The 19,436-nt window shown below is 39.8% G+C and overlaps 1 protein-coding gene across 1 annotated transcript; it reads left to right on the top strand.

Moving 5' to 3' along the window:
* The first annotated feature begins 546 nt into the window (after window positions 1–546).
* Window positions 547–19,340, top strand: shprh (SNF2 histone linker PHD RING helicase). Its single transcript, XM_044374252.1, has 30 exons — window positions 547–694; window positions 2,806–3,402; window positions 4,130–4,259; window positions 4,395–4,613; window positions 5,041–5,119; window positions 5,570–5,720; window positions 5,921–6,023; window positions 6,112–6,371; window positions 6,462–7,112; window positions 8,073–8,324; window positions 8,562–8,640; window positions 8,785–8,948; window positions 9,115–9,371; window positions 9,646–9,767; window positions 10,038–10,126; window positions 10,387–10,479; window positions 10,681–10,788; window positions 11,612–11,754; window positions 11,843–12,016; window positions 12,200–12,262; window positions 12,354–12,579; window positions 13,094–13,231; window positions 14,652–14,753; window positions 14,878–14,949; window positions 16,006–16,194; window positions 16,483–16,575; window positions 16,682–16,768; window positions 17,841–18,019; window positions 18,503–18,583; window positions 18,711–19,340. Exons 2-30 carry the CDS (start codon window positions 2,815–2,817, stop codon window positions 18,805–18,807), a joined length of 4,989 nt encoding a protein of 1,662 aa, XP_044230187.1. The 5' UTR covers window positions 547–694; window positions 2,806–2,814; the 3' UTR covers window positions 18,808–19,340.
* Window positions 19,341–19,436: the final 96 nt, after the last annotated feature.

Here is a 19,436-nt window from a genome sequence, read left to right as displayed (position 1 = left end):
CATGAGGGGAAATCTATTCTCAGGCGTTTCTTCATATATGTCTCTGGGTTATTTCTAAAAGTATTTTAAAGAAACATTTCTTAATATTGTTTGTTTACAGAAATAAATTTAAGACGCAAATTCTAAGTATCTAAATTAAATTAAATTAAAGGAAAAAGTAGCTTAGAAACAAAAAATGCTTAGGCTATAGATAAACAAATGTTTCATATAGAATAAGGACATTTAAATATGACTTGGTTTTCATAATAGCATAGTAATAAAGTGGCGAAAAGCTTTGACAGCACTAACTGAAACCTGAGAGATTTGAAATTATAATACAAAATATAAAAGTCTTGTGACTAAAAATACAAAATACAAAGACAATAATATCAAATAATTTCATATTATTTATTTGTTTTTTGTTTCTTTGTTTCTTTGTTTGTTTATGTAGGGATTTAGAGTGCAAGTCTATTGTCTGAGTCACACTCCGGAGCAAAAGGTGACGGTAATGCGCCAATGAGCTTGATGCCAACCGCCGTAAAACAAGAAGACGAAGAAGAAGAAGACCTCACTTCCTGTATTTAAAAATGGCGAACAGCAACAACCGGAGTCGGTAATGAAGTGTGTTTTGGTGCATTTCAGCCAGATTATCCGGATCTGCAGGGATATGAAACGTTTAATAACACAGCGATAGAAGTCGGAGCGGCCTTAAAAAGTAAATGTGCTCGTTTTTATCTGATTCAAATGATAAAATATGCCGCGAAATGAAGTGTTTCATTGTTTAACGTAACGATGTTCATATAAATTAGCGCTGATGTCTGTTTGAACTTTTAAAAACAGTAACTTGTTAGCTAGTTGCATTACATGTGAACTAAAGCTTGATAATAATACCTCTAATACACAAGCAGCGACATTAGCTGGTGTAGATAAAGATACAGGATGCCACTGAAAACGCAGATATATCAACTAGCAAATGTCTCTAATATAATATTGATAAACCATTAGTTCAGTGTGGTAATAAGCCACTATTTATAGGACGGGTTCACAATTTTTTCAAGTCTGTCTTAAAACAACAGTCAGGTGCCCAAATGAACTCTGAAATAGATTTTTCGTGCCAAAATCTTTCCTCTTGTTCATACTGACCATTAGAAGATCCCTTCATAATGCACTTACAATGTAAGTGATGGAGGCCGAAATCTACAAGCCTCCTTCTGTGCAAAAATGCATTTGAAAGTTTATCTGAAGCTAATATGAAGCTTCAGAAGTCCAAATTAGTCAAATCAAGTAGATATCTTTCAATGTTACGGTCTTTTTAGTGCCAAAGTCCCTCTTTTTGTTACTATCCTTCCACCACAGTCCAACAGGGAAACACTATCTGAGGAAACACAAAGAGGGAAATTGATGCTAAAAAGACTGTAAATGTGGCAGATATCCACTTGATATGACTAACTCAGACTACTGAGGCCTCATGTAAGCTTCAGATAAACTTTTAAATGCATTTTTGCACAAAATGAGGATTCTGGGCTCCCATGACTTCCATTCACTTACATTGAAAGCATATTTGAAGGGGATCTTGTAATGGTTGGTATGAACAGGAGGAATGATTACAAGAAAACCTCTTTCAGTGTTCATATGGACACCTGATTGTTGTTTTAAGACAGACTTGAAAAATTGTGAATCCATCCTTTAATAACATGTCTGAATTTGGAAAATCTTAGTGTCTGCATGAGTGGAACTGCAAGGCAACCTAAAATAAAATCTTAAAATCCCCAAATGATTTGAGAAATAAGAAATAAAATGTGTTGCACAAAATTTGGTTTATTTCCTCTGACTTTTATCTAAATTCTGCTTTTTCTTGTGAAATACTGAATATTTACAGTACTGTGCAAAAGTGTTAGGCACTAAAAGTAAAGTGAGGATGCTATGATCATTTTTATTTATCACACAACAAAGTTTAGTAAACAGAGAAAACCTAAATCAAATCAATATTTGGTGTGAGCACGCTTTGCCTTTAAAACAGCAGCAGTTCTCCTCAGCACACCTGCACACAACTTTTCACAGTATTCAGCAGGTTGATTGTTCTTGGAGAAGTTGCCACTGTGGATTTAGGCGTCTCAGTTGCATCTGTCTCTTCATGTAATCCCATGATGTTGAGATCAGGACTCTGTTGGGGCCAAACCATCTGTAGCAGGACTCCTTGTTCTTCTTGTCAATGAAGATAGTTCTTTATGACCCTGGCTGTATGTTTGGGGTCATTGTCATGCTGCAGAATGAATTTGGGGCTGATCACGTGCCTCCCTGATGGTATAGCATACTTGATAAGAATCTAAACATCTAAAGTGCCTAAAACTTTTTGCACAGTGCTGTATATATTTTTTCTCTTTAGGCTTTTAAAAAATCTTTTGAAAAAGGAGGAAAGTGAGAGAATTTAATATGTTCAATATGTGCACAAAGCATCGATGCTGCCTGAGGAAGAGCTCCAAGCTTGAAACATGTGGCAATCCAGAGTAGCTGCTCATCCAAGCCTTCTTTGTGTTCTTCATGTCATGTAGTGCTGTACTTGTGCACATATGTTCTCTCACTTTTTTGCATTTCATAGCTCCTCTCCTTTTTTCAGAGTTTTTTCATTGACCCATTCAGGAAGCCTGTTTTAGGGGTCACGAGTAAATATTGCTTCACTTAAAGGGGTTTTGACTGCCAAGATATTTTGATTTTGATATTCGAAAACTGTCATCAGTGGCCTGTCTGGTTTTAAAAAAGGACAATATTAATACATTTTAAGTAGAATTGCCTTTGTAATAAATAAATTATTTGCTTTCCTTGTAGAATATAACCATGAGTAGCCGTAGAAAGAGGGCCCCTCCTGTGAGGGTGGATGAAGAGGCCAAAAAGAAGTTGAACTGGAACATGCTGGAGGACCGGAGGACTGAGGTGATCCAGGGTGATGATGACCAGACACCAACCTGCTCCATTCTTCCTGTCGAACCCGCTCCCAGCAGCTCCTTCCTCTCCGCCAGCGAGGACATCTCAGAGGCCACCTGCACTCGCTCTGTCCAGTTTGCAGACGAACTTCCCGGCACATCATCGGACTGCACCTCTGCCTCAGCCTCTCTGGCACTCACGGTGCTGCCGGCGTCAAAACTGAGTCACACGTGGAAGGCGCTCATCGGGGAGTTCAGTGTCCGGCCGGCTTGGCTCCCATCTGACTGTGAACAGAGAGCGTTCGAGCTCCACAGGATGGGTGACCAGCTCTGCCTCAGTTACAGCAGCTGTGATGAGAGCTCGGGGCAGCAGTGGAGACGTGATGAGGACACTTGCACGGTGGAGTACAGTCTCAGCAGGATCCCACTGGAGGACCTCGACTGGCTGCAGAAGAGGAGGGTGGTGCAGCTCTGTCACCAGGAAAAAGAGGAGTCACTCAGGGTATGAATGACATTTCTGATGGGATAGAATGAAAAATATTCTCTCGAGAACAGTTTTACTTTGTTTAATGTTTAGATTCATCATCTGATAGTTATATAAACATATGATTAACAGCAAACGTTTATGGTAATACTGCATGTGTGTGCAAGATGTTGTAGTACAAATTATGAAAACAAACAAAACTGCAAATTTATCTGTATCATTTCAGTCATTACACTCGATTGTAAGAAAAAATGCTACCTGAAATATGTCATGTAATATTTTAAAAACATTAATGATTGTATCTAACCATCTTAACTTTAATTCTGGTTGTCAGTCATTAGTTTTTCTATGTCCAAACATTACATGTCTCACCTCCAGATCAAGAAAACAAAGAAAATATTTAGTTTTACATTGTTTATATGGTTATATACCTGCTTTAAAATGGACTACATATTGCTCTTCTTGTGTTTATGAAGTAGACGTCTTGCTAACCATCTGCAGGCTTTCTTTTTTTTCATCCAGATGTTTTTGGACATTTATGCCTTTATTAGAGAGTTGATAGTAGAAAATTAACAAGAAATGAAGGGCGAGGGTGATGCAACAAATGTCACCTTTTAATCATTATTCATCCTCACAGATGTTGTCCCAATCAGTCAAATCAACTGTTGTCGTCGTAGGTTGAGATGGCAACGATGTTGTAATTTGACATTTGTTACTTCAGCTGTTGTTTGTTTGTTTCTGGCAGGTGGGGATTTACTTGGTGGAAACTGGGCTCGGGAAACCTGAGTTTCTCAGTGAGGGAAATGCTCGGCTTAAGAAAGCGAATCAACTGATGCAGAAGTTAATGGAGTATTTCTACGACTTCATTATCCCCGGTAAGTGTCTGGTCTTAATGTCTGACTCATGCTGTGACTTCATCGTGAAGCTTAAAATGAAAGCAGTGTGGGGTTGAGATATATAACCTTCTTGTCCAGCAATACTTCTTTTTCTCTGTGATGTTTTCCGTGTAGAAGTGGTGGAGAATGATGAAGAGGAATGTGACACCGACCTGGAGAGGCAGAACATCGAGGAGCTTTATGACTACGTCAGGCATCTGCACCAGACAGAGAGCCAGGATGTGACCTATGACGTCCAACACAAAGCTCTTATTCCTGTGCTCAGACCCTATCAGAGTCAGGCCGTCAACTGGATGCTGAGGAGAGAGAAATCCAAGAATACTTCACCAAAAGGTTTGTTCATCTTCTGAAGTACAGTTGCACATCGATGCCCCGATTTCCCTGCTGCAAACATCAGGAAACCTGAGTGAAGGATATGACATATGAACCGTGGACGTTGTGGTTAATGGTTATGTGGTAGGGATACCGGGGCACACCACATTAACCTTTCTCGAGTAGATATATTGACTGTTGGATGTAGTAATCTTCACAGTTAATCTGTCATTGAACACTTGAGATTGTTGGGGGAGCTTAGTGGAACACATTAGTTTTACACTCTGTAGCCCATTAAGTACATATCATGTACAGTATATATTAATATTTCTTAAATTGCCAACAGTTTTCTAAAGCGTAACATACATTTTTTGACTGTCGGGTTCAGTAAGAACAGAAATTATCTTGCTGAAGCTTTGCAAGTGAGATATTTACTATTTCTTTCCAGAACCATTACTGCATTTCCTCTGGCGGGAGTTGGTCACTTTGTGTGGCAAGAAGTTGTTCTACAACCCATTTACCGGCTGGTAAGGACTTGATCCCTTCATGTTAAAGAGTCATTTCACCAAAATCACAAAAAAAAAACCCAAAAAACACATTTTTTCTCACTTACTTCTTGTGGTACCCATGCAGATAATTTCGAGGATGGTGTATTCAGAAAAACACATTGCTGTTGAGTTAATTGTTTGAGCTCCAAGAATAATTCACTTCCACTTCATAGGGGCTGCGGAAGAGGTTTTAGAGGCAGATATGTCAAAACCTTAACACATAAAACCGAAGTTATTTGCATGGCGAGACACCAGTAGGTGAAAATGTGTCTTAGTGGTTGAATTGACCCTTTATAACTGCTATCATCACATCTTTCTGTGGATGTGTAGCTACTTGTGTTTTGTTGCAAATATCAAATGGATATTCCCAGCAATACTTTAACCAGGTATCGTAGATTTTCATCATAGTACTTATTCTTTTTCTTTCAGCTTAATCCGAGAGTTTCCTCTGGCTGGTGTCGAGTGGCCTGGTGGGATCCTGGCTGATGAGATGGGGCTTGGAAAGACGGTGGAAGTTCTGGCTCTCATTCTGTTTCACACCCGGCAGGACCTGGAACAGGAGGCCCTCACCCTGCCTGTGGTGAGGAACAGTAGGCAACTCCAGTTAAAAATAAATCTCACTAGTGCAATATTTTTTATCTCATTTTTTTTTTACCACAGTTGTGTTATAGATGATTATCAACAGTTGTATATGATGTATGATTTATCTCAAAGGCATCGGGTAAATTGTGAAAACGTCAAATGTTATTTACTTAAATCCTTTCTCTTCTGGTTTTGTAGGGAAAATCTGTGAATTACTTCGTACCTCCTCCTCCACTAGAAAGAAAGAAAGTTATCCACTGCAAGTCCGAAGCTCAACCTAAAATAAAAATATCCTACCCAAGTATGTCACTCACAGTGCTCTCAGACAACACAAGTTTTCTTGGCGTTGTGGTTTGATTTTACAAGATGTTTTTGTCATTTTCCTGCAGCTGTTCGTGTCATGCTGCTCACAGCAATAAAGGAAATGAGATCTGGCAAAGGAGCCTCAGTCAATGCAGTTTTCACCTACATCCGTGCCACTTATGGTTATGACCTCTTAAAGAACCGCAACCACATCAGGAAAACGCTGGCAAAGCTGATAGATGAAGGCCTGGTTGACAGGGTCAAAGGTCGTGGCTTGGCCGGGTCGTTCAAGCTGGGAAAGAAATATAAAGAAACAAAGAAGACATTAGCAGGAGCATCCAAATCTGTAAGAATAAATAGCTTTTAATGTGATTGTTTTATGCTACAAATGACACCTTGTTGTGTTGTCTAAGTTGTCTGTTCTCCTCTTTGTTAGAATATAAAAAACACAGAGAGCACGCCCAGGAAAACGTTTCAGAGACGAGCAAAGGAGAAAGCAGAAGCAGCTCTGCAAAACTCACTTACGGAAGATCAAAGAGATCTGCACTCTCCTACCTCTGACTGTCCTGAACCCGAGGAAACCCAAACAAAGACGGAATGGGATGAAAGTCTGAATGAGAAAGCGGATCAGTCAGATGACACGCTGGATGTGTCCACGGCAGCCTTACAGTCTCAGGATAAAAGTGAGTCGGGCACACAGCACGTGCAGAGAATGTATGATCCGCCTGTAGAAAGGGGAGAAGCTCCACAGTCTGACTCACAGGAGGACACAGAACCCCCCACCAGAGCGTCTGTCGTCCCTTTCAACACCCCAGACTACCGCTTTGAGTGCATCTGCGGCGAACTAGGCATCATTGACTACAAGGCCCGCGTCCAGTGTATGAACTGTCAGCTGTGGCAGCATGCGGACTGTGTTAACTACAAAGAGGAAAGCCTTGAAACGACGCCTTTCTACTGCCCCCACTGCCTGGTAGCCATGAAACCCGTGTCCACTGGTGCAACCCTCATCATCTCCCCGAGCTCCATCTGCCACCAGTGGGTGGAGGAGATCAACCGGCACATCAGGTCCTCCTCACTCCGAGTGCTGGTGAGAAAGTAGATGGAGTCTTTTGATAGATGTTTTTATTTGAATCCAAAATCTGTGCACCTTAGTGCCAGATGTTATGTTATTTCTCACTTTTTTGGTTTAATATCGAACTAGAAATGGATATATTTTCTGTAGAACTTTTAAAAATGAGTTTCTCCAGCTCAAAAGGGTTGAATTCAATAGAAACCTGTTCTAAATCTGACTTGAGCAGTGTAGTTGGAAGCCAATTATGCTGTTCTTTTATCCATTGAAAACTCTTGGAAACCTCTTAAGGACCACCGCAGGGCCTCAGACCACCAAAATATCACAAATACACACATTTCTGTCATGGATAGTAGCACCAAAGCAGATCCCTAACCCTGAGATGCCATTACTTAGTGTGCTTGGTAGGCAGGTAGAAGAGTGATATTTGCAGCCTGTGTGTTTAATGAGAGCTAACAAGTCATAATACATAACATTAATAGTTAGAAGTACTTACACGCAGCCCTTCAACTCAAATGTTTTACACAGTTAAGGCGGATAAGTGTGCTGTTGTGTTCTCTGCCGCAGATGCTTTCTTTACGTTCCATTTATTGCAGCTGTTATGTTTTTTACACATGGTTGAAATTTGGTACATTTAGTTTAAGACAGTTTCATTCATGCTTTAACAGGTCCCTGAGTGCCACTTGGCTGGATTTTATTCTTTCTTAATGCATGTATACACTTCTGTCCTCTTTATCTCAGTCTCTATTATTTTAACCTCTGTTGCTCTTCCTGAGGTTTCTTACATTTTTTCCCTGTTAAAGGATTTTCTGGAGAGTTTTTCCTTATTTAAATGGAGGGTTGAAGGATAGAGGATGTTGATTTGTTATTTGAGATATTGTTCTATATACATAAAAATTGGCTCGACTTCATTCTGAAAATCACCTTTTGACAAAGCATGAAGTACTTTACTAACAAACCTAACTCCTTTTCTCTCAGGTGTATCAGGGTGTAAAGAAGCATGGATTCATCCAGCCTCATATGCTCGCTGAGCAGGATGTGGTCATCACCACCTACGACGTGCTGCGGTCGGAGCTCAACTACGTCGACATTCCCCACAGCAACAGCAAAGACGGACGACGCTTCCGCAACCAGAAGCGCTACATGGCCGTGCCCAGTCCTCTGGTGGCTGTGGAGTGGTGGCGCATCTGTCTAGACGAGGCTCAGATGGTTGAATGTCCCACCGCGAAGGTGAGTTTAAGGGAATCCAGTTACACTACAAGATAATGAGGCTTTTTGTCTTTCACGGAGTATAGTCCAAAGGTTCCTGAGGCTAGTTTTTCCATGTAATACTCGGATGTTGTTTTCTTTTGTTAAGGGACCTTGTTAATTCATACTTTGTTTCTGAGATACTAAACAATGTATTTTATAGAGTTTTATTTCAGTTTGTTGAAACTTTGTTTATACTCCCATCTCTTTTCCTGACAGGCTGCAGAAATGGCTCTGCGTCTTGCGTCTGTCAACCGCTGGTGTGTCAGCGGCACTCCTGTCCAGAGAGGCTTAGAGGGTAATATGAAGAATTTCAAAATATGACGAAATATTATCTTCAGGCTCTCTACAATTTTGAAGTATCATGAAAGTCTGCATGAGAAAAACAAATCATAATAGTAACAAAATGTTCTTTCCTAAATCGAGTTTGTTCTCTGTCTAGATCTGTACGGCCTCATACTTTTCCTGGGAGTCGACCCATACTGGGTAAAACACTGGTGGGACCAGCTGCTCTATCGCCCTTATCGCCGTGGAAACACAGAGCCGCTATACTACGTAATTGCTCAACTATTATGGCGATCGGCTAAAAAAGACGTAATTGATCAGGTATGACTATAAAATTTTAGCATCTCATCTCTTTTTAGCGTTATTATTACCAATTCTAACAATCAATAGTTTAAGTCAACCAAAAAAGACATTCTTCCTGATGTAGTTAGTTTAAATGTAGTTAAAGTGTGTTTGATTATTCTTTTTTCTGCCTCTGTTTTTCCAGATCCAGATTCCCCCTCAGACAGAGGAGGTGCACTGGCTACACTTCTCCCCCGTTGAGGGTCATTTCTACCACCGTCAGCATGAAGTCTGCTCCCAGGACGCTCTGGTCAAACTCAGGAAGATCTCCGACTGGAGCCTGAAACTTGGCAGCCTCGACCGCCGCACCGTCAACACCATCCTGTGTCCGCTGCTGAGGCTGCGCCAGGCCTGCTGCCATCCCCAGGCTGTGAGGGGGGAGTTCCTGCCTCTGCAGAAAAGGTATATCTGAGCATAATGACACTTGGTATTATGTTTTCAAGGCGCTTGTAGGCGAGGATAGATGTCTTTTTCTGAAGGCAGCTGCAGCGGTTAATTAACAATCTTGCTAGACTGAAAGGAATATCGCAGCATTAGTAACGGTAATAGACCGCAGCAAGCTTTTTGTCAATTAAACAGTGTGCAGTTGTGTTTATTTAAAGTTGACCCATTCTGTGTAATCTGCATTGGAGAGGTTGTTAAGTGGGTTTCTCTGTGGCGTGCCTCCCCTCCCCAGCACCATGACGATGGAGGAGCTCCTGAAGTCCCTGCAGAAGAAATGTCGAGTGGAGTGTGAAGAAGCTCACAGACAATTGGTGTGCGCTCTCAATGGCCTGGCTGGAATCCACATCATCAGAAGTATAAAGCCCCACTCCTGTACTTGTGTGCACTCTGCTCTGATTTTCCCATGGGAATCAGTTCAAACAAAACAGAAGCCATGATCTCATCTTTGTGTCTCCCAACACTTTTTGTAACGAGATGTTTTGTAGTCTGAGGTCTCAGTAAGGCGATATGTATAATGTGTCTGAGTGTAATGGGGAAGTTTGTATAGCACATCTCATTAACTCCACATGTGACGGACATATTGAGTGTCACTAATGATGACCGTTCCCTTTTTGCCGCCTGCAGATGAGTTTGTAGAGGCGGCAGAGATGTATAGAGAAGTGCTTCGTTCATCAGAGGAGCACAAAGGCAGACTGAAAACAGATTCATTACAGGTATATAACTTCATCCCATTCATCAGTCTTGTTACATTTGTCTGTAATTAACATATGAAGGATTTCATTTGTAAATCAACCTGACAAAACAGATGTCTGCTCAAAAGGATGGACTGACAGCATCAAATGAGATTTAAAAGACAGTAGCTAAGTTCTTGGTTATGTATTGATTCCTGATGGTTATATTTTCTATGTATAAACATAAAAATGTCTGATTACTTTTGCCTGATCTGACTACTTTTATAATTGTGGTAAAACAGAGGCTTCATGCTACCCACAATTTAATGGAACTGCTGAGTGCAAAGCATCCTGGGATACCTCCTACGCTGCGAGATGACCGACTAAGTGAGGAGGTAATTAATAAATGTCTGGTCTCCATCAAAACACATTTAACCCAATGAAAAATTTGCATGTGGAGCCTTTAGAATAATCCTGAACTATCTCTCCAGTTCGTGCATGCTTTTTAAGGTCTTTTTTTATTAGTTTCAAGTGTAATTTATTTTTTATATAAGAATCTCCTGAGTGTTGTGTTTTCTGTCACTCTGTGTCTGTAGGCTGAGCAGCTGCGACAGCACTACATGACCAAGTACGACTCTGAGGTGGCGGACGCCCATCAGGCTCTGCAGCCGGTGTTACAGAACATCAAAGAGCTGAAACGCAAAGTGAGAACACCCTTTACATCTACGCTCAGGCAAACTGTGCTCCATATAATAACAGATTGTCTGTCAAGTTAATATCCAGTTTGTTGTATACTACTTTTTTAAGTCCATATTTGTAGGCTAATATATTGCCCCAAAATTATCCTTCTATAAAAACAAAACATCAGTCATAAACCTGCAGTTAAACCTGTCTAAATAGCCCAGAAAATTTACCAAATTAATTGGTAAAATTAATTGAAATTCTAATTTATTTTGTTCTGTAAGTAATTAAACAAACAATTTAGAGAAAGAAAAACAACTGTGCAACTTAAAAACAAAACAGTACAGTAGGAAACAAAGCAGAAAATTAAAGCAAGTAAACAATTGTACTAATTTGCATCATACTCATATTCACAGCCTCTCACAAAGAACAGGTGTAATTGAATTATTTTATATAAATATTAAGTTTTAAATTCTATAATGGGTGGTCTAATGCAGATGTTTTTACCTGAATCACCCTGGATCAGGCTTGTATTGAGCTTTTCACAGACCGTAATATAAGTTTAATTGTATGAGTCATAATAAAAAGTGTATTGTCTGAGGATGTTATTATTTGCAGGCTCCTCCAGCAGTCAGAATACTCAGTAACCGTCCAACATGGACTTCTAATCACCATCCACATTTAGGGATGTTTGTTTTATGATGTTTCGCTTTTTTAATCAGTTTTTTATTACCTATCTGTGAGACTATTTGACTTCCACGAACAAATGAAGTTTACCTTGGGCTTGAGTTTAGTTTTTGATAGATTAAATTTAAAAAATTAACGTTAATAACTGTATTTGTCCAGGTCAAGCTGAACTCTCCCTGGTGGCTGGATGTTATTCAGAGGGCGATCCGGTGCTCCACCGATGACGATCTGGTGTCCCGCGTCAAGAACGAGCTGACATGCAGCTACAAACAACAACCCCACAAGCTCTCCATGGCTGACAAGTAAACTATTTTGTTTGGCAAAATAAGACGGCAGTCAGTAGTTATCCATACACAAACATGTGCTAACAGAAGCCGGGTTGTTCTGCAGGTTCCGTGACGGCTGTGGTCTGCAGTTCATCCTCACCACACAAATGCAAGATCTGATGAAATCACAAAAGACTGTTCAAGAAGCGGTGAAGAGCCTTGAAGGTCCGGCTTCGAAAAAAGTGATCGACGAGGCCACCATCTGTCACCTCAGGCCTATGAGACTGCCGCTCAACAAGTAAGACATTATCTCAGGCTTCATTTCAGGAATTTATGGCCTTTTTTCACTTCAAAAACCAAGAATTTCAACATCTCATCTGCTCATCGTTGCTTTTAAATGTCTTTCACAAGCCTCAAGTACTGTGAAGCTTATTTTCTATCATAACTAACACTCCTCTCTCTCTCTCTTGTCTTATTTTAGTTGCGTTTTTTGCAAAGCAGACGAACTTTTCACAGATTATGAGTCCAAGCTGTTTTCTCACACGTAAGTAGAGCAATCATTTTTAAACCTGTCAGACTATTACTGAAATAGTATGACAATCTATTGGTGATTAATCAGACAAATTCCCTGACAGGGTGAAAGGTCAGACAGCCATCTTTGAAGAAATGATCGAGGATGAAGAAGGGCTGGTGGACGACCGTCTTCCTACCACCAGCCGAGGTCTGTGGGCAGTCAGTGAGACTGAGCGAACTCTGAAGGCCATCTTGTCCTTCGCCAAAGCTAAGCGGATGGACCCGGAGCTGGTGGAGGAGGGCAACACTTTCATGGAGCTGTTTGAGAACTGGAAGAAGGAGTACAAGGTTTGTACACACGGTTTACAACCCCTGTCTTCATTTTCAAGCTTTGCAATAAACAATAGATTCTTTTCAAGCAAGCGGTAATGTTGTACATTCCCCTGCTGCCACATTTTAATTTGGATTAGAACCGCTGAAGACAATAATGTGTCATTGTTAGAAACAAACAAATATTTACTTTAGGTTCAATATGTCAAAAGTGTTGTATTTCCAGAAACTAGAAACTGAAGGGTTTAGAAAAACTAATTCTCTCATGGATGTTTATTTGTTTTTGACATTTTACACTGCATTTTGTAAATATGGAGTACATCATAAAATGTTAATTAGATTAAAAATACTACTCACCCTCCCAGTGGTATATTTTTGAACACACACCCAGAAACCTCAACCACCTGTGTATTAATCACTGAATGATTGGTATTTATCAACGATCACCCTCCCGCAGAGTGCCCTGGTCATTTTGTGAGCTGTTAGAATTATACGTGTCGCCCCTTTAAAAGTCGCCTGCGTCCCTCCTCAGGTGCTGCATGAGTACTGGATGGTTCTGCGGAATCACGTGTCGGCCATCGATGAGCTGGGTATGGCCACCGAGAGGCTTCGTGTTCGTCTGCCCGATGAGCCGAAGCCGAAACTGCTGCACATCATTGAGCCGCATGAGGTCAGTTTCAGTGACAGTGACACGCTTTTGTTATTACAGCGTGCTCATCCTGTCGTTAGGGCTGTAAAATCATCAAAAGCGTATGTGTTTATGCATATACTTAATTTTCACACTAAGTCATCAACATCTCTAATGATTGATGTGCAGTCGAGACCCGTACGTCTCGATCAGTTGATTCAAAAGAGGGCCACAGGACCCTTTGACACAATTAAAGAGTCATAGTCATAGAACTAAAGAGTCATACTTTGAGTAAAAAATTTCTTTGCTGAGTGTGAACAATAAGACATATTTATCAAGTGACTACTATTTACAGCGAAGTGTAATAATAGTCTCTTTAAGAGCAGCTCTCAAGTGATCAGAGATAAGGATTGACCTGACATAAGCCATAGTGTAAAAATAAAAATCCTTACAGTGTATTCAGTGGTTACTTGTGCAAGAACAAACACGGTAAGATTCCATTTTTCCAACAATCTAATATATTTATAATGTAATAACGTCTAAATATGGATGACATAATAAGAAATTGGCTGAAACAGAAACAAAATTCTGCCGCAAGACTTTCTGCTGTTGGTAGAAAGAAGTAATAGCACCACACTGACCAGTACAAACAATGAAGATGCTCTGAAAGTGATTGTAAATACGGTTAAAGCCAGATTTATTCTTATTGTTTGTTTGCACCCTTGATAAATGCAAAAAAAAAAAGAAAAAGTGGTGTAACAGCCCATTAAATGTTCAAATGCAAATTATAGGCTAAAACTATTCTTAATTATACTGCTTCAGCTAACGTATTATTTGTCATGACAAGTGATATTTTGTACAATTACACAGAAAACAGAGGTGTACTCAGCTTTCTGTACTGCAGTCATCTAGGATCTATTCTTATACAACTTCAGAGACTTCAGGAGCTCCAGCATTTTTAAGTCAAAGGAAGCTTGATAAATAGTCTGAGTACAGTAAAAGCAAAGGATTTTTTCTTTTATCTTTCATTTAAGTCTAAATTTGTACTTTTAGCCGTTAAATATGAGCCCAGGTTCCACAGATTTTGCATTAAATTGCTGAATTTTGTTTATGATGTCAGTAAGCCCTTTAAAGGTTGCAGCTTCCTGATGAACTGCAGTGTAATAAATGTAATGAATGGGCAAATCAAACAACTAAAGCTTTACTTTCTTGAAAATGTCCAACCAATATGAGCATGTAAATAATAAAGCTGATTTGATCCTTATTAATTACACCATTGAGAGCAAACTCGTTATCAACACTGCAGACCTGTTGTGGAGGAATTAAAAGCTCAAGTCTATCCTCTGACCCAGTATCGGGCACAATTGTTTTTTTGTTACTGTAAGTTTCCAAGGATGTAATATTCTGTCTTAACTATTTTTATTGCATTCCTAACCTCTGCCCTCCACTGTTTTGCTTCCAGGTGGAGCAGAACAGAGTCAAGCTTTTGAACGACCAAGCAGTGGCCAAGTCTCAACTCCAAAAGAAGCTCGGCCAGTTTCTGTATCTCACAAATCTGGAGAAGGTAATTTACATTTGTTAGAAGCTTCAAGGTACATACATTGTTCTCTAGCTCACTCAGGGACTGTATCTCAAGCTGCTTTGTGCTATAATTTTACTCCAAATAAACATAAATCACCTTGTTCCAGTCCCAGGACAAGTCTACTGGAGGGCTGAACCCAGAACCATGTCCCATCTGTGCTCGTCCCCTGGGACAGGAGGTGAGTTGTAAGGAAGTGATGCTTTTTACTGTTGGTTTTATAAGTTGTTTTTTCTTAATTAATCTGACTTTATGTATCAGGATGCTGGATGTTTTCCTGATTTCTGAAAAATACTATCTGATTTTATATGTAAAAGTGTTACTACTATTTACTGATTGTTTCATGAAACATCTTTGCTCATAACTGACTTGACTATATTAAAACACCGGCTGGGTTTTATGACTATAATTAGAGGTTTCTCCTACGAGCCAGTCTGAACCAAATGTACCTTCCAGTCAGTGGAGAAAAAAACAAAACACCTCAGAGTCTCTGCTACAGTCTTATCAACACCAGCCAGGGACTATAATTACATCTAGTCTGAAGCTGATTCATCCCCCACCAGGATTTATGTGTTTAACATTTGGCATTGTGTGCTGTCAGACATGTGCAGAAACATTTGTTTGATGATAGCTGTGCACCCAGTGCACTCAGCGAGGGCTGCAATTAACAATTATTTTCAGTATTGATTAAAAGATTTATTATTTGGGCTATAAAAGGTCTGAAAATAGTGAAAAATGCCAGTTTCTTGTAATTTAAGATGACATTTTCATATGTCTTGTTTTATCCGACCAGAAGTCCAAAACCCAAAGATATTCTATTTAACTGTAATTTAAGACAAGAAAAAGCAACAAATGTACACATTTGAGAAGCTGGAACCATCAAATAATCTGCATTTTGCTTAAATTATGATAAAAATAGTTGCCGATTTGTTTTCTGTCAATCGACTAATCAGTTAATTGACTAATGGTTTCAGCTCTGCACCCAGAAAATTAGCAGTTTTTTGTTTATCTGTGGGTTTAATTTTGAAATTTAAAACGTGTGAATTAGCAGTTGTGTACGTTACTATCGAATGGATGTGAGATTAAAACAGAAAAACAGAACGAAAGTGAATTAAAGCAACTACGTTACTGTAGTTAATGAGTAAAAAAACAAAAAACACAACAAATGGCAGATCAAACAGCCCAAAGTGAAGTCTCCCTTTACAATCATGATGTCATCTCACTCCCTCTGTCCCAGTGGGCAGTGCTGACTTGCGGTCACTGCTTCTGTAACGAGTGCATCGCTATCATTGTGGAGCAGTACAGCGTTGGCTCGAGACGCCGGGCCATCAAATGCGCCATTTGTAGGCAAACCACGTCCCACACAGAGATCTCCTACGTGTTCACCACACAGTCGTCCAGTCAGGACCAGGACATCCCGGTCAAGGTCAGTCAGCAGCATCGCCATCCTCATGAGAGACACAGACACAGATATTGTTTTTTTATTGTCAGTTATGTATCTGGATTTGGTTCCACCTTGCCTCATTTTCAAAAAACAAAAGTGAGACGTATTTGATTTCCTGAATGATTTTAATGTTATTTATGACCATATCCGGGACATGATCATTCATTCATGCCTTGTTATGTGTGTAAATGTAATTTACCACAGCTTTCCTCAGGCCATTAAATATTGATTAGCCCTATAGCATAACTTTCCCCTTCCTGTGTCTTTCAGGGAAGTCACTCTACAAAAGTTGAGGCAGTAGTGAGAACCCTGAAGAAGATCCAAGTGACCGACCCCGGGGCCAAGTGTCTCGTCTTCTCCACGGTAACTGTAAACTGTCCTCGCTCTGTGAGAGATTTATTTTGATGATATCGAGTTTGCATCTGACCCAGTTGTCTTTTTTTTTTTTTTCTCTCTCTCTCCTGCACAGTGGCAGAGTGTCCTAGATATCATCGCTAAGGCGTTATTTGACAACAACATGGAATTCTCTCAAATCAATGGGATTCACAAATTTCAGGTTGGAAATTGCTTTTTTTTTGTTGCCATTTCTACATAATTTGTTACAAACTTTTATTGTGGCTATGTAATGCAACAAAACTACACCAGGTGGAGTTTACGCTCAAGGATAATTCAAGTAGTTGTCACAGAACCAACCACTACAACCTCAGTAATAAACAGAAAGTAGACATATCACCTTTCTGACAATGTCAACAAAAAGTGAAAATGTATAAGCTTTGTAAAAGTAGAATTTATGGTAAAGCTATTACATTGGATTGCGTTGGATTACACAGGTGTTCCTAATAAAGTGCTCGGTGAGTGCGGATCCTCCACCGACACAGCAATTCACCAACTTGCCGCTACACCCGTCCGTCACACTTCATTCCAATCACTTTATTTTTAGGTTAAATTGATTTTTTTGACTGAAAAACATAGCCTAGGGATAAAAAGAAAACACTAATCCTATATAGGTGGAAATCCAGAACACCACCAAAATCTAATCCTTTGTCTTTTGCCTCAAGGCCATCTCTTTTGTGAGATGCTGCTGACAGACAGTTGGACAAGAATATAACTTACTATTTGACATTTAAATATCTCATATCTGCCATCCATGTTAACCATGACATATTATGGTAGAGGTTTCTCTCTGATCATTGAAACATGCAACTAGATTTGTATTTTACTTTCTTAAATGTCTCTCAATTGATCAAGTTTTTTGTTAATTAAGTTGTCATTTAAACCCAAAAATATATCCACGGTTTCAATGTGTCGACCTGTATTAAAGAACTACTAACCCACTTAAAAGAATTAAATCAGTTTGGGGTGCATTTTGTTTCCTTTAAGAGGAAAAACCAAAGGGGAAAACACAGAATACTTCGATCTTTGACAAGAAAAAATATATTGAATACAAGTAAATGTCGGCTATCAGCAGTCAAAATTAAAACTCATACACACTTAACCCTAATTTTGTAAACCCCACCCATCTTGCACGGCAAGCAAATTAATCAAATGGCAAAAATGTTACAATAAAAACTGTCGAACCTTCCCCTGGTGAAATTGTAACTGGTGCATCACTGTCTTTATTGTTCCAGGAGAATCTTAGTTCCTTCAAATACGAAGACAAGATCAATATTCTTCTACTTCCTCTCCACACGGGCTCCAACGGGCTGAACATCATCGAAGCGACTCACGTGTTGCTGGTCGAGCCGATCCTCAACCCAGCTCACGAGCTCCAGGCCATAGGAAGGGTGCACCGGATTGGCCAAACCAAGTAAGAAGCAGGAAGGAAAATGTGTCCGTGGACAGAATTTTTCCAGAAGTTTAGACCCGCAGATGTAGATGTTTTGATGTTGTGACCTACATTCAACGAAATTACTGTAATACGGGCACAAAGATGCCCCAAAAAATGCTGCTGGTAGGTGGATTTTCCTACCTTTGGACAGAGCCAGGCTAGCTGGTTATCGCTGTTTCCAGTCTTTGTGCTAAGCTAAGCAGCTGCTGGCTGAGTGGTATCAATCTTCTCATCTAATTTTTGGCAAGAAATCGACAAACACACTTAAAACGTAAAACTTAAAATCATGTAAATCCTTCTAACAGGCAAATAAACCAAAAAAAATATTGGTGGGGTAAAAACATCATTCTCAAACTCTCCTTTGTGACTTTTATAAGGGAGAATGGCTGTTATCTTAATTTACCTCAACAGAGCAAGTCATGAAAAGTGCTTCATTTCTGTTTTCTTCTCTCTGTCCACCAGACCGACATTTGTTCACAGATTCCTCATCAAATCCACCATCGAAGAGAGAATGCAAGCAATGATAAAAACTGCAGAGAAAAGGTAAGAACCACAGGATGGAGTCTATTGTAATTTTGACATTATTGCATTTGAAACACTTAAATTCGGAGCTGACATTTAAGAGAAGCAGCTGAGTGTTGATAAATGCCTTTTTTTTTTTTCATTCTAGTCACACCAGCACAGCCATGAAGCACTCGGAGGCAGCTGTGCTGACAGTGGCCGACCTGGCCGACCTGTTTACTGAAGACACTGAACCCCTGGAGTGAATCTGAACACGCGGGACACGAGGGACACCTGCTGAGCACACACAGGCAAAAACAGCTCACTCTGTACACCGCGGTGATACGAACACTCTAATTTTGCACATTCCACTTTTTTATATAAGCATCATGAAGTTAACAAATGCATTTCCAAAAAAAGATATTTTAGCTAATATGACAACAGATGATGATGTCATGTTTCTTAACTGTATTCAAGCTGAAATTTTAAAACTCTTTGGAGTATTTATTTATTTGGCTCACTTGTTTGTCATTGTTGTAGATGGAAAGTTGTAACTTGACTACAAAACTTAAGCTGTTCAAGTATGTCTGATGATCGTATATGACTAGACTGTACAGTACTGTTGTCGTGTTGATCTTAATATAACTGTGTGCATTTATACACAACTTCACTGTACATTATGACACTTGAAAATGGAGGAATTCAAATGCTGAAATCACATCAGTTGATGGAGGTGTTTTCACAACTTTCAGGAAATAAAAGTGTGTCTATGACAGGGCGTCAACCTGTTATGACCAGCTCTTTTTGTCCGGTGCATTAACTGTGTAATAAAAATGGAACCAGGAAGGAAGCCATTGACCTTCACTCACTTTTACTCCTTTCACAAAAGGAGGAG

Source organism: Thunnus albacares, chromosome 15 (assembly GCF_914725855.1).
Source record: "Thunnus albacares chromosome 15, fThuAlb1.1, whole genome shotgun sequence".
Classification (NCBI taxonomy): Eukaryota; Metazoa; Chordata; class Actinopteri; order Scombriformes; family Scombridae; genus Thunnus; species Thunnus albacares.
The sequence above is the reverse complement of the archived record's forward strand: the minus strand, read 5'-3'. Positions and strand labels throughout refer to the sequence as shown.